We start from the raw sequence: 27,142 nt of genomic DNA on the forward strand, positions 1-27,142 counted from the left end.
TCAGATGGGTTTGGTTGTACTGTTGTAAACCAGGTGCTCAGTATCCTCTGTGGTGGAGAGGGTTGAGTTGGTAGCAGTTGTAGGCTGGCGTCGCCGGCTGTTCCTCTTTCTATTCTTCAGGAAGAAGTAGCCAATGATGACCACGACTACCATTATGCAGATACAAAGGAGAACTGTAATAGCCACCTCAAAAGCACCTGTAAGGGGGACACACACAGTTACAAGTTTCAAATACCCACCTGTATCAAGCCTATCCTCAGCTATCCAGGTCAGTGGGGGACATGCCAGACTGGCTATGAGAGGAGAGCGTCTTCCCGCTGTTCTTTGATGCCTACAGATTATAGGGCTCAATTCTCTTCTCGCTTATATTAGGAGTAACTACAGAGGTCAACTGAGTCACACAGGAGTGAGAGAGGAGAAGGAGTCCCACAGATCCATTTCCCTTGTCCCATGAAGACCACATTACTTCCTGAAGTTAGATGTGATGTTCCCTCCCCGCCCCCGATAATGAAGTGCAATACATTCCATGACAGAGGGAAGGAGAGATCATGACAAACATGTCACTTGAGTAGAATTCTTACTTACTCAAGCCAGCTTGCTGGGTCCCATATGCTCCCCATCTCTGGCCAATCACATCTGCCTCTGCACAGGGAAAAAACAAAAACAAACACAGTCTCATGAGAGAGCTGGGAACAATGGGATGAGGCACCAGCCTCCCAGGACACTTTCATGCTGGAGTCAAACTGCATACATGGAATTAACCACCAGAGTATTCCCTTCCAGCACACCCTCAACGCAGCCAGGGCATTATTGTCCATTTCTTTAATTCTGGCTTCTCTCTTTCTCTACAAATACAGGAATCTGGGGAGGGGAGAGTCTCCCTTCTGACAGCCCCAATGGGGGAAAATATGCTCTTGGGGCAGGCCAGCGAAGGATGCTATTGATCCATGCAACACTTCAGAGAAAGCATCAGAGCAGGAGTCTCTCCACTTCCTTACATACACAGCTTAATGGAATCCCTTCTTTGGGATCCCCTCCCCTCCCACTCAGACAAGACACAATCTGCACTAGCTGATGTAAAACTAGTTTCTAGATGCATGTTTTAGCACATCTGAGTCAACTGTCCTTACAGAGAGGACCCTACAGGTTTGGGGGCATGTGTCTCCCCACCACCAAATATCCAGTTTTGCCTCCTCCATCGTTGTATCAATGTGATGACCCTGAAGAGGGCAAAACAGATACCCGCGGCCCCTAAACTGGGCCATTTCACTCCAGTGTCAAGAACTATTGGAATTCTCTCTGGCTGGTCCGCCAAGAGCCAATGCCTTGCACATCAATACCCAAAATGCTCCTCCAGTTCACAGCAGTAACGGAGCTCAAGACACTCGCAAGAAAAGTAGGGTGGCCTGGGGGAGGTTGTACTGCAGAGTGTTATTTTCTGGGTGCTCTGCACGAGCAATTTGGAGCCAGGGAATTTAGCTTGGAGGGTTTCACTGTGGTAGAGATGCTGTCCCCCTCACCCCACAGCCCTGTTGCTTACTTGTGATGCCTGCACATGATTTCAGACACTCTTCTTCCTCCTCAAAGTTATTTCGGTTGCCTTCACAGCCCCCGTAGGTGAAGCGGTCACATTTCTCGGTGAATGGGTTATAGTACCAGCGGGGGATGCTCTCTTTGCACAGCCCAGTGTCTGGTAAATCCACACAGTGACCTGGCAAAGCAAGAGAGGTGTTCAGGCTTGTGACGAAGGGGGACTGTTCTTAATGTTTCCTCTGAATACTGTAGGGGTGTCTCAGTTTCCCCTATGCATTTCTTAAGTCTCTAGGTGGTGAGATAAGGGGTGTAATTGTTGCAGAGCAAAGGGCCAGTGTACATAAATGGCCGACACTCCATCTCCTGGCAACTGATGGCCTGGGCCTTTCCCCCCTGCAAGGTAATAGCTAAAGGGTTGGAGAACAAAGGAATCAGGTGACCTCCTGGCCCGAGAAAGGGACAAAGCCCAGAGGAGGAGGGTCTGGAGGGGGAGCCAGTTTGGGCTGGCTGGGGATGTGGAGTGAAGTGCAGACACAGATTTGGTTGTCTCGCTCACTGCCCCCCAAAATGGACCCGGCTGAGGGGTCCTGTTCTTTGTACCTACTAGCTCTGCTTTAGACCGTGTTCCTGTCATCTAATAAACCTCTGTTTTACTGGCTGGCTAAGAGTCACGTCTGACTGCGAAGTTGGGCTGCAGGATTCTCTGGCTTCCCCGGGACCCAACCTGGGCGGACTCGCTGTGGGAAGCGCACGGAGGGACAGAGGATGCTGAATGCTCTGAGGTCAGACTTAGGAAGGTGGAAGTCGTGTGAGCTTTTTGCCTGGAAACAGTCTGTTCACACGGAGGAGACTTCACCAGACTGGCTCCATAGGGAGCAGTTGCAGAGCATTGCCCGGGGACTCCGTGACAGGGCTCAACCAGCACATTTACAGTGTCCACGCTTCATAACTCCTCTAGTGCCCCGTGTGCCACTGTTCAGTCTCCAAGCCACTTTGTGCCACCTATTTCCTAGAGTTAGCAAAGACTATCAACATCCGAGTGATATAACTGCCAACCAACTGCAGGCACACTGGCAACAATCACCCTCACAGCCCCAAGAGTGAATGGGGGGGGGAGGGATATAGCCAATTAGGGCATTTTAGCAGAGGCTGGAAGAGGATAATGCTGTTCCCATCAGAAGAGAGATCAGTGCCTCCCCAGTAAGTTCCTCTTGTAAACAAGCCCTGACTGCAATAGCTACTCCACCGAATAACTCTAGCATGTTAAATTCACACCCTACCTTATTCGGAGATCACTTCCCTATGTAGACAAGCCCTAAGCATGGAGGCTTAAAAGAAGGGAAAGTCTCCCCTCCCCACAGAGCAGGGAGAGCACTCCAGCAATCACTGCAATGAGTGAGAGCTAATGAGGCCAACAGCTGTCATTGGTAGGTTAAAACAAACAGAGAGAGGGTGGCCTAGAGTCCAGAGGTAATCCTGAGGTTCTCATCCGTCTAACATTACACCAGTGCCTGACTGCCCAAGTGTTCAAAGTTCACTTAATAAACAGGACACTGCCAAGCAGAACTGCCACCTGTCCATAAGTCTCCCCAGAAGGCATTGGAGTGTGGTCTAGGCATCAGGTATGGCATTAGAACCACAGACTCAAATCCTTGCAATGTTGACTGGAGCAATTCATCCTCCCAAGTTTAGACAGATTGATGCAGTGAGTGTCATGCAACTTACTGCATGGGGGGATGGGTGTGGGGGGAGCTCCCTGGAGGAGCACGGCGCTACTTACCATGGTGAAGAGGTTTTACTCTGGTTATGCCTCCTCTATACTATTCAGGCAAACAAACAGTGCTGAAATCGATTCAGGAAATGCTTTTAGACCCAGTGTCAATGGGATCAGTCAGGCACTGACTGGCTTATGCTAGGCAAGAGTCCTTTTCTGGGATAGGCAATTTCCCACTATGCACTGGGAAAATACATGGAAGAAGGCTAAAGTAGCCTTTCAGGATTTGTAACACACATACCCTGCTCGGTCGTAACATTGATTTTCCGTAGTTTATTGAACGCAAGTGCATCTGCAAAAAGAAACAGCTCATAGGATAGAAACGTACAGTCCCCGGCTCAGTATGAAACTCCTCCACCCATCCCAAGATATGTGAAGAGAGAGGTCTTTGTGGGACACTTCCTAAATACTTTCTTCTCCCTTCTGCTAGTATCATACATAAGGCAGGCAAAGAAGCTATAAATCCAGGTCCACAAATATTTTTAAAAAATCAAGGTGGAAAAGGAATTAGGTATGGAAGTGTGACTAATAATAATGGGATGAAATTAAGGAAGGGAAAGTTTAGGCTCCTTATCAGGAAATACTCCCTGACAGCAAGATGTATTTGACTGTGGAATAGCCTCCCAAGAGAAGTGGGGGGAAAAAAGTCAGGTCACTCTAGACTTTTAAAACTAATACTGGTTTTGTGATGCTCAAGAGAGGGGAATCATAGAATATACACATGCTGTAGGATGAGAAAACAGAAAGGATCCCAGGAATTATCTGTCATGACAAAGAAGCAAGAGGGAGGTTAAGGAGTTCAGTGTTTGCCATGTCAGGTGCAAGCTGTTAGCAGGACATCCTTGTAATGTTTAAGAGACTGGAAGATGTCGGGGTGGCAAAAAGTATTTGGAGGTGGTACATGAAAACATGAGACCAGCTAAGGTCACTCAGGGATAAGATACAGGGGGAGAAAAGGACAGAACCCTGTGGGTCACAGACAGAAGGGTAGACTCCAGAGGGGAGAGAGAGAGTGGAGGAAGAATCCAGGAAGTAAGGGAGAGTCAAGAACAGCGTGATCAGCAGTGTTGGGACTCTCAAATGCTAGTGACAGGGCAGTGCTGTGAAGATGCTTACGTGTGAGGGATACAACTGGGTTAGGAGACCAGAGTACTATGCTACAGTAAGATGTATCCATCTTCACGCACTAAAGTTGGAAAGTTTTGGACCCAGACTCCAAGTACTTACACGTCTCACAATACGCCTCATCTGATCCATCTGCACAATCTGAAGTTTCATCACATTCCAGGAAACCATCAATGCAGCAGCCATCTCTGCATTTGAAGTGGAAGGACTCACAGTTCCCATTGCACACTGTAACAGAAAGAAGCTGGACTTCAGAAAAAGCAGACTGACTCCCTCAGGGAACTGATGGGCAGGATCCCCTGGGAGAATAACATGAGGTGGAAAAGGAGTCCAGGAGAGCTGGCTGTATTTTAAAGAATCCTTATTGAGGTTACAGGGACAAACCATCCCGATGTATAGAAAGAATAGTAAATACGGCAGGCGACCAGCTTGGCTTAACAGTGAAATCCTTGCTGATCTTAAACACAAAAAAGAAGCTTACAAGAAGTGGAAGATTGGACAAATGATCAGGGAAGAGTATAAAAATATTGCTCGGGCATGCAGGAGTGAAATCAGGAAGGCTAAATCACACCTGGAGTTGCAGCTAGCAAGAGATGTTAAGAGTAATAAGAAGGGTTTCTTCAGGTATGTGAGCAACAAGAAGAAAGTCAAGGAAAGTGTGGGCCCCTTAGTGAATGAGGGAGGCAACCTAGTGACAGAGGATGTGGAAAAAGCTAATGAACTCAATGCTTTTTTTGCCTCTGTCTTCATAAACAAAGTCAGCTCCCAGATTACTGCACTGGGCAGCACAGCATGGGGAGGAGGTGACCTGCCCTTTGTGGAGAAAGAAGTGGTTCGGGACTATTTAGAAAAGCTGGACAAGCACAAGTCCATGGGGCCAGATGCGCTGCATTCGAGAGTGCTAAAGGAGTTGGCGGATGTGATTGCAGAGCCATTGGCTATTATCTTTGAAAACTCATGGCGATCGGGGGAGGTCCCGGATGACTGGAAAAAGGCTAATGTAGTGCCCATCTTTAAAAAAGGGAAGGAGGAGGATCCTGGGAACTACAGGCCAGTCAGCCTCACCTCAGTCCCTGGAAAAATCATGGAGCAGGTCCTCAAGGAATCAATTCTGAAGCACTTAGAGGAGAGGAAATTGATCAGGAACAGTCAGCATGGATTCACCGAGGGCAAGTCATGCCTGACTAATCTAATTGCCTTCTATGACAAGATAACTGGCTCTGTGGATGAGGGAAAAGCAGTGGACGTGTTGTTCCTTGACTTTAGCAAAGCTATTGACACGGTCTCCCACAGTATTCTTGCCTGCAAGTTAAAGAAGTATGGGCTGGATGAATGGACTATAAAGGTGGATAGAAAGCTGGCTAGATTGTCGGGCTCAACGGGTAGTGACCAATGGCTCCATGTCTAGTTGGCAGCCGGTATCAAGTGGAGTGCCCCAAGGGTCGGTTTTGTTCAATATCTTCATAAATGATCTGGAGGGTGGTGTGGATTGCACCCTCAGCAAGTCTGCAGATGACACTAAACTGGGAGGAGAGGTAGATACGCTGGAGGGTAGGGATAGGATACAGAGGGACCTAAACAAATGGGAGGACTGGGCCAAAAGAAATCTGATGAGGTTCAACAAGGACAAGTGCAGAGAGTCCTGCACTTAGGACGGAAGAATCCCATGCACCGCTACAGACTAGGGGCCGAATGGCTAGGCAGCAGTTCTGCAGAAAAGGACCTAGGGGTTACAGTGGACAAGAAGCTGGATAGGAGTCAACAGTGTGCCCTTGTTGCCAAGAAGGCTAATGGCATTTTGGGATATATATGTAGGGGCATTGCCAGCAGATCAAGGGACGTGATCGTTCCCCTCTATTTGACATTGGTGAGGCCTCATCTGGAGTACTGTGTCCAGTTTTGGGCCCCACACTACAAGAAGGATGTGGAAAAATTGGAAAGAGTCCAGCAGAGGGCAACAAAAATGATTAGGGGACTGGAACACATGACTTATGAGGAGAGGCTGAGGGAACTGGGATTGTTTAGTCTGCGGAAGAGAAGAATGAGGAGGGATTTGATAGCTGCTTTCAACTACCTGAAAGGGGGTTCCAAAGAGGATGGATCTAGACTGTTCTCAGTAGTAGCTGATGACAGAACAAGGAGTAATGGTCTCAAGTTGCAGTGGGGGAGGTTTAGGTTGGATATTAGGAAAAACTTTTTCACTCGGAGGGTGGTGAAACACTGGAATGCGTTACCTAGGGAGGTGGTGGAATCTCCTTCCTTAGATATTTTTAAGGTCAGGCTTGACAAAGCCCTGGCTGGGATGATTTAGTTGGGGATTGGTCCTGCTTTGAGCAGGGGGTTGTATTAGATGACCTCTGAGGTCCCTTCCAACCCTGATATTCTATGAAAGATTATGGGTTTTTTGGGGTGGGGGGGGAACAGTGTTCACCAGAAAACCCCCACCTCCTGGCACCCAGATATGTCGTGAAGGGCTTGTGCCTCCCTTTGAGCTTCCTGGGGCATGGGAAGCCTGGACAGTACTCACTTCAGAGTCCATCAGTGCCACTCCGAACTTGGTCCAAGGAAGTCAGTGTGGAATGAAGCAAAGTGCTTCCTTTCCCCAGGGAGCGAACAAGCTTCCTCTTTCATGACTTGGAAGTGCAGAGTGCTAGCTATAAAGCTACAGAACTTAGATTTTAGCCTCGACACCCACCTTTCTCATTCACACTTACTGGAACACACTGCACATTAGACAGAGAGGTATGAGAAGCCTACCTGGCTTGGCCCGCGTTCCAAAAGAGCCTGCAGAAAAGACATAAAAAAAGCTACATTATTTTGGTGAATCAGAGTCTGTTCTATACGGGTCTCTATGCTCCCACAATAACCAAGGCTACCCTAGCACAACAGCTACCTGGGACAAACATTTTGATTGTTTACCAGAATCCAATATTGCATTTTCCAGGAGAGCTATATCCTGTGTGGGGAGGGGAGGTAGGAAAGGTACTGACTGCTCTGAAGTCCCTCCCACCTCACCCCTCCTAAGCCAGTCAAGCTATTCCAAATTGTCTTTCTTGTCTCCGTTCCTCTGACCTCACCTTAAGGCTCAATATGAAACACAGTGGCCTGACAGAGGCCCCATGAATTCGTCACATCGCAGACTTTGCTGATTGGCTCTTAACAAAGGCTCAGCTGTGCTACGGCTAAAGGGTGTAAAGAGAAAGCTGAATTTCATGGGAAAGAGGAACTTCTGGCACCTCCATGGCAGGACACCTTGTTCTGTGGCTATATTTATAGGTAGCACGAAAAGGATTTTGAAAGCAAGTCTGTGGCCACAGAAGTGTAGTAAACACCAGGCCTTGAATGAACTTCTTTCACGCCATGGTGAGGAATGCTGAGTAGACAGAAACTTCAAACTAAATACCAAGTATATGCCAATCAATGGAACCATGAGACCGCACTGACCCAGGGGTTTCTGCTCTAGATGGACTCACCTTGAACATTCTTGCAGGCAAGTTTACACTCTTCCTCCCGTACGTAGTTATTCTTGTTGGCCTTGCAGCCCCCAAAGGTGAATCTCTCACATTGCTGAGACGCTGGATTGTAGAACCAGCGGGGAAAGGACCCACGGCACCGACCCACCTTACTAGGAGCCAAGCAGAACTCTGGAATGTAAGAAAGGTACTCCAATGCAAAAAGTCTGCATGCAAGGCCAGAGCTCGTTTTACTTCAACTCCACAGCTGGAGTATAGATGCTTGGCCTTGCTGAAATATCAGGAGGTGAGCTGGATCAGCAGCAATGACTGCAGCGTACTGCAAGGGCAGGATCAAGCACTAGCTAATCTGACGCCAATTGTCCCATCTTTGTAGTCACAAAGGGAGGGCAGGAGCAGGCACTGGTGGCTTGTGGGAGGGCAGGGGGAGGAGGGGGAAGAGTTCTCCCAAAGGCTACACATATCGTGAGCTCAGTCTGAGGACGTTCCCTCTAAAAATTATTTTCTTGTCTGCATTCTAGGGAAGTCTATTTACCATGGTACTGGGATGGAGAGAGGACACCTCTGCTTAAGGCATTGCTGCCAAATGGCCACCAAGAACTCACACTGCCTCATTGACGCAGAACTCTGAACATCTTGATTACCAGGCACAAATCCTTTGTAGCAAGTCTGATAATCAAATCCGTGGCCATTTAGGACTTCACAGTGTTAGCTGTCGCTATGCTGCACACTAGGATTATTTGGCACTTCACAGTGTAAGCAAGGAATTAAACACACACACACACACACCCCCCCTCAGGTACTCCTTCTCCAAAAGCACAAGCTCTTACCTGAGCTAAAGGACAATTGTTGTTAGCAGTATAAGGCCTATGATATAGAGCTGAGCAGTTTTGGTCCCATCCAATAAAGAGCAGAGTCTCACACACACGGTCAGTTCATTACCATGCGTTAGTTTTGCATGGGGATTGGAGAAACTGAGAAAGGCACTGGTGGATGGGGAGATCTTATACCAGTATTTCCCAAACTTGGGACACCACTTGTTCAGGGAAAGCCCCTGGCAGGCCAGGCCGGTTTGTTTACCTGCCACGTCCGCAGATTCGGCCGATCGCGGCTCCCCCTGCCTGCGGTTCGCCGCTCCAGGCCAATGGGGGCTGCGGGAAGCGGCGCGGGCCGAGGGATGTACCGGCCGCCACTTCCCGCAGCCCCCATTGGCCTGCAGCAGCAAACTGCTGATCGTGATCGGCCGAACCTGCGGACGTGGCAGGTAAACAAACCGGCCTGGCCTGGCCCGCCAGGGGCTTTCCCTACACAAGCAGTGTCCCAAGTTTCAGAAACACTGCCTTATACTAATAAAGTTTAGGTGTGGTAGGTTAAATTTTCATCTGGAGAAACTTCATACAGTCGTCCTGCCTCCAGTCCCCCAACATACGGTATTCCCATGCACCATCTCCCACAAGAGTGCTGGTAACATACTTAGCTTGCTGATAACCTATTAGAGCAGCAATCTTAGGTGGGACCCCTGGAGATTCTAGTTCAGAGGTCTATCTGGGTAGACTCACCTTCAGTCTGTTCAGCTGTCAGCACCATAATTGTGATGTTGCTGGAGTCCTGCTGGCCAGCACTGTCTGTGACAGTGAGCTGGAAGACATATTGCCCCTCCTGCAGGTTGGAGATCTCAGCTTGATCTGACCCTTTCTTCGAGAAAGCAAAACAAACAAAGTCAGAGAAGGAGCTGGCATATCAAACAGTGGGGGGAGAGGGGAGTATGCGCACATGTGTGTTGCGTTAGGAGGAGAGCAGCTGAGCCACACCTGGAATAGGCTTCCACGCACTGTCATTTTGTAAAGCACTCTGGGATTCTTTACAACTATGGGCTAGATTCTGCCTGCGCATGCCCAAGTGGGCTAAGGGAGGTAGATAACACCACATCCTCAGCACCCTAGCATGACCAATCTAGATACTGGTGGTCTTTAGGGCACTACACTTTGGACTAGCCAATAAGCCCAGTAGTGCCATAGGCTCTGAAGATATTACAGCCAGATAGGAGTCAAGAGGCATGGGTTCTATTCCTTACTCTGCCACTGATTTGTTGTGCAATTTTGAGAAAGTCACTGAGCAGCTTTGTGCCTCAGTTTCCCCATCTGTAACATGATGATAAAACCTTATGTAAAGAACGCCTCAGTGACAGGCATTCTAACTGTGTTGTTGTTGCTTACTAGTCTCTGGGTACACCATGCCATTTGACAGCAGGCATCAATGGGTTTTAAGTCTTGGCTTTAATTAGCTCATGTAGCCTTTCAGGCACGTAAGGATTGTAGGATTTGAACAGGGAGAAGCACCTATCGAAGACAGTGAAGAAATCAGAGAACAGCCCAATGAGAACAGGAGCAGAACTCTAGGGACAGGCCACAGGGATACGAGCTAGCCCATTTGGGGAGGAGAAGGCTAGCAATCAGAGCATAGTAGAACCAGAGTATGGGTCAGACACCTCGCTCAAAGACACGCACTAAGAAGCAAAGATGGTTATAGCACTTTAGATACTGTTTTCTCTCTCTCTCGCAACATTCCAGTGGTGAAGCACTGGAATGGGTTACCTAGGGAAGTGGTGGAATCTCCTTCCTTATTGGTTTTTAAGGTCAGGCTTGACAAAGCCCTGGCTGGGATGATTTAGTTGGGGACTGGTCCTGCTTTGAGCAGGGGGTTGGACTAGATGACCTCCTGAGGTCCCTTCCAACCCTGATATTCTATGATTCTCCCCCCCCCCCCGCCACCCCCCAAAATAGAACAGATCAAATGCACAGGGGATGAGGATCCAGGAGCACTTGCTGGATTCTTGACTTCCTGTGCTGCAAGAGTTTCCTGATGGAGAGGAGAAAGGTTAGCTCACTAAGCAATGACAGCACCACCGAGTGACAACAGCAGGGAAGTATAAAAGTATGGAAGATGCATGGGAGAGAGCAGAAGAGACAGAAAACGGTAGGATATTGATAGGAAACTCTGCCATTGTGGCCCAGCTTCTTCCCTCAACTCCTCTGCCCTTAACTCATTTTAAAGAGGGGCGAGATAGAGAGCAGACACTTGGCTGCAACAACATGAAGAGGGAAGGACAAGGTGACCCATAAGATATTGATCACTTGCAACATATTCGGTGTATACAGCATGAGCCTTTGGGAGAGAAAAGCAGCATTCTCTCCGCTCCTACCTCCACCACCACAGAGGTGTCACCAAGCAGAAGTTTCCAATCATAACTGACAATCCCATGGTCATCTGAGCTCTCTGTGCCTCTCAGTAACACTGGCTCCTGAGGCTGCACCTTCATGTCCATCCCAGCACGGGCTATGGGAGGCTTATCATCTGGAGAAGAAAGGCAACAAAAGGCTTAGGTAAGAAGAAGGACTGGGGTCTTGTCTCAACCAGGAAGAGGGTGGGATTCCCCCAGACTGAATACATGTGGGTTCCAGTGACTGAAATAGGAAGACGTTTGATCATTCTATGTTAGTAAGCAAGTTGCTCTGAGACAGAGAAGTGGGGCACATGAGGAATGCCGGGTCACTTTCAAGGGTCTGGAACAGAATTATTTCTCTTACCTAACCCATCTTCTCCATTATTAAATGTGACTGGTCAGTAATCCATACTGCAGCCAGTCTCTTTGAGCCAATTGCAACTACTTAGAGATTTTACCTATAGGAAGAAGTATAGGTGACAAGGGAACATCTTGTTCCTACAGCTGTGGACTCCTAACACTCACAAATTTTACATAACCCACCCCGACCCCCCATCCCCCCACACACACCATTTAATGTTGGCGTTAGAAAATGTTGAACTGATTCCTTGTCTACCAATTAATTCCCTCCAATACCCAACTTAAGGAGACACTTTTGTGGGGGACATGGGAAGTGATATAATTCACTTATTCCATGTTTCTATTCAAAACTCATATTGTCTCTGGAGAATAGCCCCCCCTTGAAAAAAAATCTTGCACAACCTTCAAATGCCATCCCATGGACTACACCCCTCCCTTCACACCACTAACACAATCTGGATCAAAAGGTCACTCTGGAAAATGTAAGACGCAAAAGTAAATCCTCACCATGGGAACAGGCCAGTAAAAACAGAATGCAGGCCATAAAACTTCACCCAATAATTTCTGCATCAAGCCCAATAATTTATACTCAAATTCAACCACATCTTTTAAGAAGTCATCCATTCTTGATTTATAATCCAGCTATGAAAGCCTTATACTGTGCTATGAATGGTTACTATAGAGGGAGGATCAGAATACACCAAATCTCTTGGTAAACTATTCCAATGGTTTATTTATTCAAGTGACACCATCAAAGGACCTAATCACATTAGCCACGCCATCAGGGGCTCGTTCACCTGCACATCTACCAATGTAATATATGCCATCATGTGCCAACAATGCCCCTCTGCCATGTACATTGGCCAAACAGAACAGTCTCTACGCAAAAGAATAAATGGACACAAATCTGACATCAGGAATCGTAACATTCAAAAATCGGTAGGAGAACACTTCAACCTCTCTGGCCACTCAGTAAAAGATTTAAGGGTGGCAATTTTGCAACAGAAAAGCTTCAGCAACAGACTCCAACAAGAAACTGCTGAGTTTGAATTAATATGCAAACTAGATACCATTAACTTGGGTTTGAATAGAGACTGGGAGTGGCTGGGTCATTACACATATTGAATCTATTTCCCCATGTTAAGTATCCTCACACCTTCTTGTCAACTATCTAAATGGGCCATCTTGATTATCACTACAAAAGTTTTTTTCTCCTGCTGATAATAGTCATCTTAACTAATTAACCTCTCACAGTTTGTATGGCAACTTCCACCTTGATTATCATACACATTTTAAAGAGAGTGGTCACTTTGGATGGGCTATTACCAGCAGGAGAGTGAGTTGGGGTGGGGGTGGGGACGGAGGGTGAGAAAAACCTGGATTTGTGCTGGAAATGGCCCAACTTGATGATCACTTTAGATAAGCTATTACCAGCAGGAGAGTGGGGTGGGAGGAGGTATTGTTTCATGGTCTCTGTGTATATAATGTCTTCTGCAGTTTCCACAGTATGCATCCGATGAAGTGAGCTGTAGCTCGCGAAAGCTCATGCTCAAATAAATTAGTTAGTCTCTAAGGTGCCACAAGTACTCCTTTTCTTTCCACCTTATCTGTATGTGTATATCTCTTATTATATGTTCCATTCTATGTATCCAGTGCAGTGGGCTGTAGCCCACAAAAGCTTATGCTCAAATAAATTTGTTAGTCTCTAAGGTGCCACAAGTACTCCTGTTTTTTGCGGATACAGACTAACACAGCAGCTATTCTGAAACCTGTCAAATATCCCAATGGTCAATTACCTTCACTATTAAAAATTTACACCTTATTTTCAATTTGAGTTTTTCTAGATTCGAGTTCCAGCCATTGGATCTTGCTGTGCCTTTTGCCTCCTAGATTAAATAGCCCTTTGGCGTTAGGCATCTTCTTCCTGAGTAAATACTTCTAAGCCATGATCAACTCACCTCTTGGCCCTCTCTTCAATAAACCAAATAGAATCAATCTCCTAAGTCTCTCATTGTGAGATGCATTTTCCAGACCACAATTCTTTGCAGCTCTTCTCTGAGCTGCCTCCTATTTCCCCCCTCCCAAAATCCTTTAGAGTGTTGACACAAAAACTGGACAAAGTATTCTAGTAGCTTTGTGAGACCCTACTACTACTCTATATCACCTCCCCACTAAACAATTCTGTTTATACAGCCAAGCATCACATGAACCCTTTAGCCAGAGAATTACGGTGGATACTCAAGTTCTTTCCATGGCCACTGCTTGCCAAACCTCACATCCTGTAATTATGGCTTACATTCTATGTTCCTAGATGTAAGACCTCACATTTGGCTGTTATGAAAACGTTTGATAGAAAACTGGGTACAAAAGCCATCCAGAGCACTCTGTATAAGTGACACATCCCTGTAATCAAATTTACCACTCCAGTCTTTACGTCACCTGCAATCTTCATCAGCAATGATTTTACATTTTATTCCACAGAATTTTTGATAAAAATAATTCCTAAAAATGTAGAGCTGGAAGGCACCTCAAGAGGTCAGCTAGTGCCATCCCCCTGTGCTGAAGCAGGATCAAGTGTACTGTGGGCACCCCATCTGACAGGTGTTTTGAATCCTCATCTTTGGGGTTTTTTTTAAAACAATTTATGCAAAGCCTCCCTTTGAAGCCTATTCCACTACTTAACTATCCTTATAGTTAGAATGTCTTTCCTAATATCTAACTTAAATCTCCCTTGCTGCAGATTAAGCCCATTACTTTTTGTCCTATCTTCAGTGGACACGAAGAACAACTGATCTCCATCCTCTTTATTACAGCCTGTAACATATTTGAAGACTTATCAGGTCCCCCCTCAATCTTCTTTTCTCAAGACTAAACATGCCCAGTTTTTTAACCTTTCCTCATAGATCATGTTTTCTAAACCTTTCATCATTTTTGTTGCTCTCCATTTTTGTTGCTCTCCAATTTGTCCACATGTTTCTGAAAGTGTGACACCCAAAACTGGACACAGTACTCCAGCTGAGCCTCACCAGTGCCAAGTACAGAAGAACAACTACCTCCCTTGTATTACATAGGACATTCTCATTAATACACCCCAGAATATTAGCCTTTTTCACAACTGCATCATCTTGTTGGCTTATATTCAATTTGTGATTCACTCTAACTTGTAAATCCTTTTCAGCAGTGCTACTACCTACTCAGTTATTCCCCATTTTGTAGCTGCGCATTTGATTTTTCCTTCCTAAGTATACTACATTGTCCTTGAAGAAAAGGAGTACTTGTGGCACCTTAGAGACTAACCAATTTATTTGAGCATGAGCTTTCGTGAGCTACAGCTCACTTCATCAGAACATCTGATGAAGTGAGCTGTAGCTCACGAAAGCTCATGGTCAAATAAATTGGTTAGTCTCTAAGGTGCCACAAGTACTCCTTTTCTTTTTGCGAATACAGACTAACACGGCTGTTACTCTGAAACCTACATTGTCCTTGTCTTTACTGAATTTCATCTTGCTCATTTCAGACCAATTCTCCAATTTGGCAAGGTCCTTTTGAATTCTAATCCTTGCCTCCAAAGTGCTTGTGAACCCTCCCAGCTTAGGGTCATCCAGAAATTATAGAAGCATATTTTGCCCTCCATTATCCGAGTCATTAAAGAAACTATTGACTAGTACCAGACTCAGGATAGACCTCGGGTGGACCCCACAAACACACTGTCCTAGTATGACAGTGAACCACTGGCAAGTACCCTTTGAGCACGGTCTTGCAACCAGTTGTAAACCCAGTGCCCCCTTGGGGACGCTTGTGAGTCATGCTAGTTCGCTCAGGCAGGCAGCCGTTGAGGGGTCATGGCGTGCACCTCTCCCACTGCTGCCAGCCCTCTTCTCCTCCTCGCGCTCCTCCTGTGGCTGGACTCAAGCTGCGGCGCATGCCCTGTGGCAAACCGCAGTCTGTCACCCCATCGCTGGCACCAAGGAGTTCGAGGAATGTATCCCTGTCTCCGAGTGCTGGGAATGGGGCTGCTAGAGAGGAGGGGAGGAGAACGAGACTGCCCCTCTCAGGGTTCTGTCGCCTGATGGGACTCCTGTGCTGCCTCCACTATAGGGTCCTGAGAAAGAGTATGAAAAAGTGTCTCTGTGTAGGCAAGTGTGTGCATGCATGCACTGTATGTATGTGTGTGTGTGTAAGAGACTGTCTTTGTGTAGGGAGGGGCATGTATTGCTGTGTGAATGAAATCTGCAGCCAAACTGACTTTTATTCCTTCTGCTGGCTTGCGCACACACACAAAAAAATGACGACATAAAATGTGTGTATTCATTTCATAACAAGTTTTTAAAAAAGAAAGGAACTCTAAAAGAAATGTATTATTTCTTTTAACAAGTGAATGTGGTTGACTAGTAGTTGCAAAGAGCCAATGTATCAGACATGTCTCCCCACCTTTGTCTAGCTACATTATACTCTCTTTTTACCTGTATGTCCAGCACCTACCACCCTGGAGCCTTGATCTTAGTTGGGGCCTGTAGGCACTAAACAACAATTGTAATACTAAATAATGTGGAAGTATATTTGTTAGTGCATGTTAGAGGTGTGGATCTGCATGCAGGTGTAGGAGTCTATTCCTACAGATTTAATTATATAGAGCCCACACCCCCACACACCCCAAACCTGTGCCCTGAGCCCCCTCCTGCACCCCGCCTCACCAGAGAGCCCTCACCACCCAGCTGGAGCTTGCACCCCCTCCCACATTCCAAACCCCTTGGCCCCAACTCAGAGACCCCTCCTGCCCCTCACACACCTCATCCTCAGCCCCACCCCAGAGCCTCTAATCCCAGCTGGAGCCCTCACCCCCCAGCAAACCCAATACCCTGCCCCAACCCAGAGCCCTCTTCTGCATCCTGAACCCCTCATTTCTGGCCTCATCTGGAGCCCACACCCCAAGCCCAGAGCCCATACCCTCTCACACACCCCAACCCCCTGCCCCAGCCCAGAGCCCTCTCCTGAACCCCAAACCCCTTATCCCCGGCCTAACCCCAGAGCCCACTCCCCCAGCCGGAGCCCTCACATCCTCCCAAACCCAAACCCCTTGCCCCAGCCTGGTGAAAGTGATTAAGGGTGGGGGAGAGCAAGCGACAGAGGGAGGGGGGATGGAACAAGCAGGGATGGGGCCTCGGGGAAGGGGCGGAGCAGGGGTGTTTGGTTTTGTGCGATTAGAAAGTTGGCAAGCCTAAGGTCAGCAGGAGGTGACATACCTCCAAAGTGTTCCTTTTAGGCAGAACGCAACAAAGACTTAGCTTCCTGCCTGGCCATCTGTGTATCCTATGCCTCACTATGTAGGCCTATTTGCATACAGAGCCACAGATAAAAGGAGAAGAAATCTACAGAACTAAACAAACAGTTTATCACTACAGACAAAGGATTGTTCTGGTCTATTGGAGTGCAAAGTGACACACTGGGTCCTTCACCAAGGAGTAGGGTGGCCAACTTTCTAATTTGTGAAAAATGGACACTGAGCGCTGGAACCTCCCTGGCCCATCCTGCCTCTTCCCCTTCCTGCCCTCTCCCTGTTCTGCCTCTCCTCTCCATCACCCACTGCTCTCTCTGCCTCCCTCCCTCCGCCAGCTGAGCAGGGCTCTAGGGGTGGGGGGTGACCAGGACAGAACGTTCAAGGGGAGAGCCACGTTCTAGGGTGTGTGACTGGGGCAGGAAGAGCCACAATTGGGGGTGGGGAGGGAGGCGCAACTGGGGCAGGATGGGGGCAGCACTCCAGGGACAAGGCACAAAGGAGGCTGAGAGAGGGGCCTGGGCAGTGAGCTTCAGGATCCCTCCCCCCAGGTGCTGGTCGCCAGTACCTCTCTCCGCTGGAGCCAGGCAGTTCCTGAGAGCTCCTTCAGCTCCCGCAGCAGCTGCTCTTCCCACTCTCCCGGCGGTAGAGCAGAAGCTGACTGCGGGCAGTTACTCAGGTAACCGGACTTTTGGTGTCTGGTCAGCAGTACTGACCAGACACTGTCAGGTTCCCCTTTTCAACCAAACTTTCAGGTCAAAAACAAGACACCTGGCAACCTGACCACAAAGGCCAGATGACAGCATGCTCGTCTCATGAAAGAAGGGACATAGCCAGCCTGGCTGTAAAGTGCTGCAAGCATTTTGGGTGAGCAATATTTGGTTTGTTATATTTGATTTCACTGTAAACATATCCAAGTGCTGTGTATCCAGCAGAGCGGTCTCTGAAGTGGGACTGGTAAACTGGGGTGCACCGTGTCTTTGGAAGCAGCAAATCTGTGAATGGTAGGAGGGTCCAGTGGACCAGGGACTGAATGTGCTAATTGCTAACCTGTCAAGTGACAGCAGGGCCTGGGAGACCTAGTGGGGAGTGCTTGTATTGCCTGTGGAGATGGGGCGCTGACCCACAGCAGGCAAAGACAAGGCTTCCTCACGGTAAAGGCAGGTGGTGTCAAGGTGCCACACAAGGCTGCATACCCCTGGGAAGTGTCTCACCCACATTGTAGCAATTTCATCTAGAGCACATTTCCCTAGTTTGCTTATGAGAACATCATGTGGGACTGCGTCAAAAGCCTTCCTTAAAAAGAAAAAAAAAATTCAAGATATAGCACATCTACTGTATTGTGTCCAGTTCTGGGTGCCACATTTCAGGAAAGATATGGACAAATTGGAGAAAGTCCAGAGGAGAGCAACAAAAATTATTAAAGGTCTAGAAAACATGACCTATGAGGGAAAATTGAAAAAACTGGGTTTGTCCAGTTTGGAGAAGAGAAGACTGAGAGGGGACATGATAATAGCTTTCAAGTACATAAAAGGGTGTTACAAGGAGGAGGGAGAAAAAAATTTTTTCTTAACCTCTGAGGATAGGACAAGAAGCAATGGGCTTAAATTGCAGCAAGGGTGGTTTAGATTGGACATTACGAAAAACTTCCTAACTGTCAGAGTGGTTAAGCACTGGAATAAATTGCCTAGGGAGGCTGTGGAATCTCCATCATTGGGGATTTTTAAGAGCAGGTTGGACAAACACCTGTCAGGGATGGTCTAGATAATACTTAGTCCTGCCATGAGTGCAGATGGCAGGACTAGATGACTCTCAAGGTCCCTTCCAGTCCCTTCCTGCTCACAGCAATTAAAGCTACTGAATAAGAGGCATGTCACTGTCAGCCCTCCCATGTACACCACATTAATGGGACATACTTACTTTGAAGACTATTTCCCACCACCTCCCCTGTCAACATGAAGGTCTGGTTGACACCATGACACACCTATCAGTAACTATTAGGATGAGACCAGTCCGACTGGACTATATCCATGGCAACGGGCTATGAACGTTCAAAACGTCAAGGTATTTTCAGCTGACATTTCTACATGTCTCCACAATTAATGAGAGCCTTAAATGACCTCCGGAAAAGCATGTGCTGGTACTTATAAAACAGACAGGTTAAAGGCACTCAGTGTAGTGCCCAGACACCCAGAGTGTGACACTCAGGCCAGGTACTGAACTCCCACCATATGAACAGAAGCCCTAAACACTGTGGCAATGCTGTGGGGCCATTTCACAGGCTGAGGCGGGCAGGGGGCTGCACAAGGAGATCTCCCCTTGGAAGGAGAGGCACATTGGCATGGCAAAGGCACTGCAGGGATATCTGCCACTCTGTGGATCAAAGGCCTGAGTAGGGACAGACAAAAGGCTCCAGCTGCTATTTGATGAGTTGTCAGAGTTTGGTTTGTTGGCAGGGCAGGGAAGAGGAAGGATTCATTTTACCTGCACAGCCATTTGGGCTTTATATTTGCCAGGGACAGCATGGCTTCCAAGAAATCTAATGAAGGCCATTCATATGCCAAATATTTCACTGCAGATCAGTTTAGCACTTACATCCAGCTCCCCCAGGATTCTGGGTAGAGCAGCAGCACTTTCTCCTCTTTGAGTCACCCTGACTAACAGGTCAGTTCAGTTCTAGATTCCATCTCTATGACTCAGCCAGTCCCCTCCATCACCATCTCCTCATCCCCATTAAAAAAAAAAGGCCAATCACTTGCACACAAGCAAAGTCTCTAACAAGGAGAGAAGGAGTTTTACCAGACATTCAGGGTCTGGTTTTCAGAGTGCTGAGAATCCTCTTCTTTCCTCCATAGACCTCAGCTGGACTTGTGACTACTCAACACCTTCAGAAAAAAAAAAAAACCAAACGGGTTTTTTTATTTATTTAGAGAGAACCCTTACTGTCAGCCCAGCTCATTCAAGTAGGAACTGACTCTAACTGACACTTGCACAAGCTGTAACATTCTTCACCTGCAGCTGGGTGAAATTCTCTTACCTCTAGAATTTGTGTTTGCTTTGAAATCATTTTCCAGCTAATCTTTACAACCAAATGCTCCCTGGACAGGGACAATCATCAGCAACAGGAAGTGTCTTTTGGAAGGTAATTTTCCTATGTGAACCCATCAGCAAACAGAACTCCACAAAGTTAAGAGAATTTGGTACTTACACCTTCGAAAAGTCTCCATTAAAAAGGAAAACTGCTGGAATTTTTAGTGCTTTTGAGTATAGAAAGTTTCAGAAAAATGTACATAAACAAGTAATTAAAGCTGTTGTTAACTTTCATGATTTTATCATGAGTCTCGTGATACCTGATGTTTTTCCAAAAGGCCCAGCCCCCTAGAGTCATGCAGTTATGTGAGAATCTCAGCTTTCATTAAAATAATATTAAAAAGTTTCTAGCCTTATAATTTCAGAGAAAAGCTTGAGGGGGGGAAAAAAAGGCAAAAAAAGCAAAAGGAAAATAAAAATGACTCAAAATCTTTTGATTTTTTTTAATCTCATGCTTTTTAAGCCAATCTCATGATTTCTGAAAGTGAGAGACTGGCAATACTGAGATTATAAAACAGTATTTAGAAAGATACCGGAAAACGATTTAAAATCTGCACTGATCAGAATTAGGAAGTTTTCCCTCTAGAAATCTTAAGAGTCAAATGCTACCCAAACAAACATGCTGAAAAAACTGATTAGCAAGGTAGTTTTATACACATAACCAGGCAGAGACCGACAATGAAGTTGTGTACCACTGCTAAACAAACACTCCCCATACAAAGTACACTGCTCTTTCATCACTTCCCCAAGGAAGGTATTCAGAAGCAAATAATTTCCTGAGAGTGTTTCTCTCTTCACAGTAACAAGCCAATGTCATGAATGGAAACATTGTGGTTGCCAGGTAGAAGGGAGTTGAATTTCATTAAGGAAAAAAAATGCTTCTGAAGGAGGTGGGGGGAATACAAATCAAAATGCGTGGGCGAGAGGGGAAAATGCAATATTTCCTTGTTTGGAAGCAATCTCTCAGGAATACCTCCTACAGACCGCAAAAAGAAAAGGAGTACTTGTGGCAGTACTTAGAGACTAACAAATTTATTTGAGCATAAGCTTTCATGAGCTACAGAGTTATTACAAAAAGTACATAATTTAACAGAGAATAATCCCCGCTACAGAAGCATTATAAAAGTTGGTTTAAAAGTTCTGAAGAAAGGTTCTCATTCTGTAATAACGTATTAAGGATTTTTCCATAAGGGTTTTTAAAAGGGTGCTCACTGCAGTTCAAGCCAATCTCATTATAACCATGGGGGCAACCCAACAGGACTCCCAGTGCTTCCACCTTGTTCACTCCAACTGAAGTAAGTAAAAAGAAAACTGAATGCATCTGATGAAGTGAGCTGTAGCTCACGAAAGCTTATACTCAAATAAATTGGTTAGTCTCTAAGGTGCCACAAGTACTCCTTTTCTTTTTGCGAATACAGACTAACACGGCTGTTACTCTGAATCCAACTGAAGTGTTTCTCAGGGGTCACTGCTTTAGAATAAAGCAGCTTGCCACACCGCTCAGGGTTTGTGAGAGGCAAACATTATTTCCTTGAAGCATAGAGGGAATTCCCAGGGGAAGGTTCTTCTGCTGATCTTTGTTTTTGCTGGTTTCATTAATTTGGGATCAATTTGCTAGCGTGGTTCGAGTCTTAAAACACGCAGCACCAAGTTTTACCCTCAGGCAGATACATGCTCACTGCTCCCAGCATGGTCAATCAATAGTGACCAAGCAAGTGTGTGTAGAGGCCAAGCATCTGTGTACTGCACCTTTAATTATAGAGCAACCGCCCCACCTGATGCAGGGGCTCTTTCAGCTGAAAAAAACAAAAACAAAAAATGCCTTAGGCAACAGGCTTAATGAGCAGTCTGGCTTGTAGAAGCCAGCAGACTCCATTACGGGAGCATGATGTATCTCACATCGGGTTATTCACTAAAGGCAGGAGAGAAGGCCCTGTTCGATAGGCATAGCTGTGCTACATTTATTACAAAATGGAAGCTAGTCCAGAGCGTTTGGGCTGGGTATCAGCTCAGAGAAGTAGCCTACAGTTTGGCTACATAGCTGAACCTTGAATCTGTAAATCTGGGTTGGAAATTTGGTGAGAACATGCATTTCCAGAGTCCTGCAGGTTAAGTGTCATGAGACACAAACTGGAGGCAAATCAAGTGTAACCAAGTATTTCACAATATTAACAAAAGATTCAGTTCTAGAAAAGGGTAAAGGTTCAGGGAAGTTATTTTCCACTCCCAAACTGGTTTGCCTAAATCCAAAATAAACCTCTGTAGTCTTAAACTTTGCACGCTATTATTGCTAGTAAAAATCACAGTGAGCCCTGCCTTGAGAGCCAGAGAGAAGCCTTAGAACAAAGTCTGTGCTTGAAATGGCAGAGGAACACATGCTGTGCCTTCAAGGATAATAATATGACCAGAGACTCAGGAGAGCAGTTAGCCTGTGTGTCGGAGGGAGCAGATGATGATTGTTGCCTTAATAGGGGACCCAGTTAAATCAGAGCATCCCCCTAGCACAGTGAACACACTCTTAGAGGAGACCCCAAAGTTATATTTTAGACTCAGTGTTCCCCACTCTTGCAATTTTATCCTGAGTTTCAGGAGTTGGGGATTTTTTCTAAAAGCCCCCGCTGCTGGAATCACAAGATGGCAGGAGAAATGCAGCTTTCATTTTGAAAAGTTTTAGCCTTCATTATTGCAGGGGGGAAAAATATGACTAGAAAAGCACAACCCAAGTGTTTAGTAAAGGCTCAGAATCCAGAAGCCAGAGAGAACCCCAAATATATTTTTCAAATCTCATGATTTTTACATCAGTCTCCTGATTTTATTAGGGCCTAACTCATGATTTTAAATGCTTGGGGGTTGGCAATAGTGCGTAGGCCAGAGGTGGGCAAACTACGGCCCGCGGGACCGTCCTGCCTGGCCCCTGAGATCCCGGCCGGGCAGGCTAGCCCCTGGCCCCTCCCCTGCTGTTCCCTCTCCCCAGCAGCCTCAGCTGGCAGGGCTGCGAGCTCCTGCCGGGCAGCGCGGCTGCCAGTCCTGCGGCTCTAAGCAGCATGGTAAGGGCACGGGGCAGTTGGATAAGGGGCAGGAGGTCCTGTGGGGCAGTCAGGAGACAGGGAGCAGGGGGCGGTTGGATGGAGTGGAGGTTCGGGGGGGGGGGGGCATGGTCAGGGGACGGGGGTGTGGATAGGGGTCAGAGCAGTCAGGGGACAAGGATCGGGGGGGTTGGATAGAGGGTGGAGTCCGGGGGGGGGGGCGGTTGGGGCGGGGGGTCCTGGGAGGGGGCAGTCAGGGGACAAGGAGGAGGGGGGGGTTGGACAGGTTGGGAGTTCTGAGGGGGGCAGTCAGGGGGCAGGAAGTGGGAGGGGCCAGATGGGGGGAGAGGCCAGGCTGTTTGGGGGAAGCACAGCCTTCCCTACCCGGCCCTCCATACAGATCTGGAACCCCAATGTGGCCCTTAGGCCAAAAAGTTTGCCCACCCCTGGTGTAGTCTCAAACAGTGCTGCATCCTGGAGCTCTAGCATAACAACTGTAGTACAACTTGTGAAGACTGTATGGTCTGTCTAGTCTCTACTGCAAGACTAACCCACGGAATGTCAGTATTATTTAGGATTGCCAACTTTCTAATAGCACAAAACTGAACAGCCCCACCCCTTCTCTGAGGCCCCACCCCACTCACTCCATTCCCCCTCTCCCCGCTGCTGGCTCTCCCAAATCCTCACTCAGTTTCACTGGGCTGGGACAGGGGGTTGGGGTGTGGGATGGGGTGAGGGCTCTGGCTGGGGCGTGCAGGAGGGTGCTCTGGGCTGGTGCCGAGGGGTTCGGAGTGCAGGAGCAGACTCAGGGCTGGGGCAGAGGGTGTGGGCTCTGAGGTGGGGATGAGGGGTTTGGGATGCGGGAGGGGGCTCAGGGCTGGGGCAGGGGAGTCAAGGTGAGGGGGGGAGTGCAGGCTCTGGAAGGGAGTTAGGGTGCAGGACAGGGTTCCAACCTGGGGCAGAGGATTGGGATGCAGGAGGGAGATCGGAACGCAGTCTCCAGCCGGGCAGCACTTACCTCCGCAGCTCCCGGTCAGCGGCGCAGCTGGGCTAAGGCAGGCTCTCTGCCTGCCCTGGCTCTGTGCAGCTCCCGAAAGCAGCTGGCATGTCCCTGCAGCCCCCAGGTGGAGGGGCCAGGGTGCTTTGCGCACTGCCCGTTCCCACAAGCGCCAGCCAATGGGAACTGCAGAGCCAGCCCTGAGGGGTGGGGGGATGCAGTGCACAGAGCTTCCCTGATCGCCCCTGCACCTAGGAGCTGGACATGCCATATGCTGCCGGGAGCTGCACAGAGCCAGGGCAGGCAGGCAGCCTCCCTTGGCCCTGCTGTGCCACCGACCAGACTTTTAACAGCCCGAAGCCAGCAGGGTGCATTTTTGACCAGGGGTCCTGTCGAAAACCTGGCCACCCTAATATTATATAAGTAGTAATACTATGATAGCTCCTTGAAAAGGTCTTAAAAGGAAACATTACTAATTCCCTTTTCAGCACCAGCTAGGTGCAGCCATTGACTAGAGGCAATCTGCTGTCCTGGAAATACACCCTTGCAATCTTTCTCCTCTCGCCCATGCAGTGGAAGTGATGCACTCACCTCTCCTGCTAAAACAAGACCTTTATTCTATGCTGAATTCTGCTTCTGATGACCTAGTTATGTCATCATACTGTGTAGTATTTTTTGGCTCTGAACCAAAAGTTCTAGAATGTCTAAATAATCCTACTGTAAACTAGGCACCATCTAATATAGTTTGATTGGTCATCCTTTATTTTTCACCCTTCTTCTCAGGCTTGGAATGTTTGTCAGTAATTATCCTGTGTCTCTTCTCAGCAACCCTTCTGTTTCACCTAAGTTAAACTGCAAAGATTTTGCTGCCAGTTAAAACTTGTTTAAGAGTAGGAAAACATGCTTTCCGCCCAAGAGTGTCATCAGCATTGTAGTTTAACAAAGTTGTCTCACTAGGATGCTGAGAAAATAGGGACTGCAAACTTCCTGGTTTCTGTGCTATGGTTATGTTGTCACAAGTACTGTACAAGTAGGAAATTAAGACAGGGGGATGTTGGATGGAATGAAGTCTTTCCAGCATCCACGTGGTGTAAAATCCAGCATGAGAGAGGAGCTGAATGCCCTATTAAGCAGGTTTTGGGTGGCATTCCCAACAGAACCCTTCATCGTTTTTCTCCCCTCTCATAAGTTTCTTTAGTACTTCCTGTGGCACTGGAGAGATCCCAGAATGCATTGTTCTGTGATTTCTGAACTACCATCGAGGGAGGCTTCTGGCATTGCTTATTTTGGGATAAATGTGTTGAACCAACAAGACTTAAGCGCAGAGGGAAAAGGGAAGAACATAACATTTACAAGTTAGTTAAGATTAATATCTGTGCCCCACACCTTGGTTTGTAGGATATTGGTTACAGAGTAACAGGTTTAACTCATCTTTGTTTTTGAGAAGGAAGGACCTCAGCCTACAATCAAGGCATAGGAGAGATCAAGCAGAGATGAACAACAGACATATTACAATGAGAGGAGATACACATCCTAGCAGTGGTGTGAGAGAAGCGGTGATAGGTAGTAACATTCAAGACTCAGCATGGGAGGATTACTAGGAGTTGTTTGGGTAGCTACACCCTCTTGAATTCCCTCCTCTGTGTTGTCTTCTACAGATAGCAGAACTAATCAATTCCACTTTTCCCTGCTCTTGAACTTATGTTTCCAGCACACATGGGGTCTTTTTGGTATTCTTGCAACTTCCAGTAGAAATCATGGCATCAGAGACCTCTCAACTCACCTAGGAGAGCCTATGACTACCTGCCCATACACCTGCCACACTGGTGTCCTTAGAAGCTGGTACTCTTAATAGAGCCACCCCCTCCAACCCACAGCTGTTTTGGGAGGGGAGAAAAGGAAGATCAGCATATTCAAATAACCTCAGAACAGCCTCTTGTAACCTACCAACTTGTTGGGTCCAAACCCCATAGATTTAAAAAGCCAGTACATGACCAGAGATCTGATCCAACTATGAAACAGGCTCCAGTACTGTAAGACATTTGGGGGGGTGAGGAGGAGAAAAAGAGGTGCCAGACCCATAGCTATATATCTTAATACTTTGCATGTCTATAGTACCTTTCAGCTGAAGACTTCAAAATGCTTTACAAGAGGTTAATTACAGGTGATTTTACTTTATGAAAGTGCTTCCCATCCAGTGCCCTATACAGAGATGCAACCTTTATAAAATTTTCACTTAAACAGTTAGGATCTAAAAATCCAAATAAAAGACTCCCTGAAATCCATTCAAAAAACTCAACCCATCCAAATACTAATTCACTCCTGCCCACCAAAAGCCTAGCAAAACAGAAAGGCCTTGCCACCCAAGCAGATCCAGACTTTAGCACTCCAAGAGGGGAAATAGTTTCCATACCGGAGAACCCCCTCACTGCCTCCAGCCCCTTCACAATTCAGCTATTAGTGAACCACGGCTAAAAACATTACAATATTTAGATTTAATGTGCTTTCAAGTTTCTATTCTAAATTCCTTGTGGGAAGGACCACATCTTACTCTATTTTTGTACCACATCAAGACCATGTTTGGTACTCAGTGAGCCCCTTCAGAGAAGTACTGTATTACCCCATCTCTCCTCCCTGGGTAAACTGAGGCACATAGCTTAAGGCATCTGATTGACATTGTGGAGTGAACCAGCAGCAGAGCCTTAACTCTCAGACCCTTACTCCGACTATTTGACAATGCAGCCACCCCGTTTACAATGGAAGGAGGAGAGAAGGCCCCAGACAGATTTAAATGAACACACCCAACAGCAAATTCAATCACACGCTCGTTGTGTCTGCTCACCACCAGATCCTTGCTCCCGCACGTCCACGTAGGCATCGTACACTTCCCTCCTGACGTAGTTGAGGAAGCCCACCTTCCTGGCAAACTTGCAGACGAAAGCTTGCTCGTAGAGGCAGTCCAGGAGGAAGCAGGCTTGGATGCGGTCTTCCTCCCCGTGTGGGTCCTGCTGCACCAGGGCCAGGTTGCAAGCAGGCTCCTTACAGCAGGCCCGCACACAGTCCTTGCTCCGATGAACCCGGGGGGAGGACAGGAAGGTGGCCCCGTTCTTCACCGAGGCATCACTGTCCAGCACGAACTCAGGCATCCCTGCAGTGAAATGGGCCAGGCAGGTTTCGCCAAAGGACGCTCCCTCCTGCCCCAGAACGGCAGCCGTCAGCAGCTGGATCAGGAGGCCAGCCTGGAGCAGGGCTCTGCCGCTGGCCAT

General features: G+C 47.4%; 1 protein-coding gene across 1 annotated transcript; it reads right to left on the minus strand.

The window, feature by feature from the left end:
- SPINT1 (serine peptidase inhibitor, Kunitz type 1) lies at positions 1-27,142 on the minus strand. The gene is made up of 10 exons (XM_077820272.1): positions 26,719-27,142; positions 11,108-11,259; positions 9,465-9,600; positions 7,906-8,076; positions 7,190-7,216; positions 4,535-4,660; positions 3,549-3,599; positions 1,541-1,711; positions 586-642; positions 1-197 (listed from the first exon to the last, which is right to left on the minus strand). Exons 1-10 carry the CDS (start codon positions 27,140-27,142, stop codon positions 1-3), a joined length of 1,512 nt encoding a protein of 503 aa, XP_077676398.1.

Source organism: Eretmochelys imbricata, chromosome 6 (genome assembly GCF_965152235.1).
Source record: "Eretmochelys imbricata isolate rEreImb1 chromosome 6, rEreImb1.hap1, whole genome shotgun sequence".
In the NCBI taxonomy this organism is placed as follows: domain Eukaryota; kingdom Metazoa; phylum Chordata; order Testudines; family Cheloniidae; genus Eretmochelys; species Eretmochelys imbricata.

What these genes read in the sequence shown, in the direction of transcription:
- SPINT1 (XM_077820272.1), bottom strand. Translation starts at nt 27,142, where the DNA reads ATGGCCAGCGGCAGAGCCCTGCTCCAGGCTGGCCTCCTGATCCAGCTG. An exon ending in GCGGGAGCAAGGATCTGGTG is followed by an intron (nt 11,260 to 26,718) that starts GTGAGCAGACAC and finishes TTTCTTCTCCAG; the next exon opens with ATGATAAGCCTCCCATAGCC. An exon ending in ACACCTCTGTGGTGGTGGAG is followed by an intron (nt 9,601 to 11,107) that starts GTAGGAGCGGAG and finishes GCTTTCTCGAAG; the next exon opens with AAAGGGTCAGATCAAGCTGA.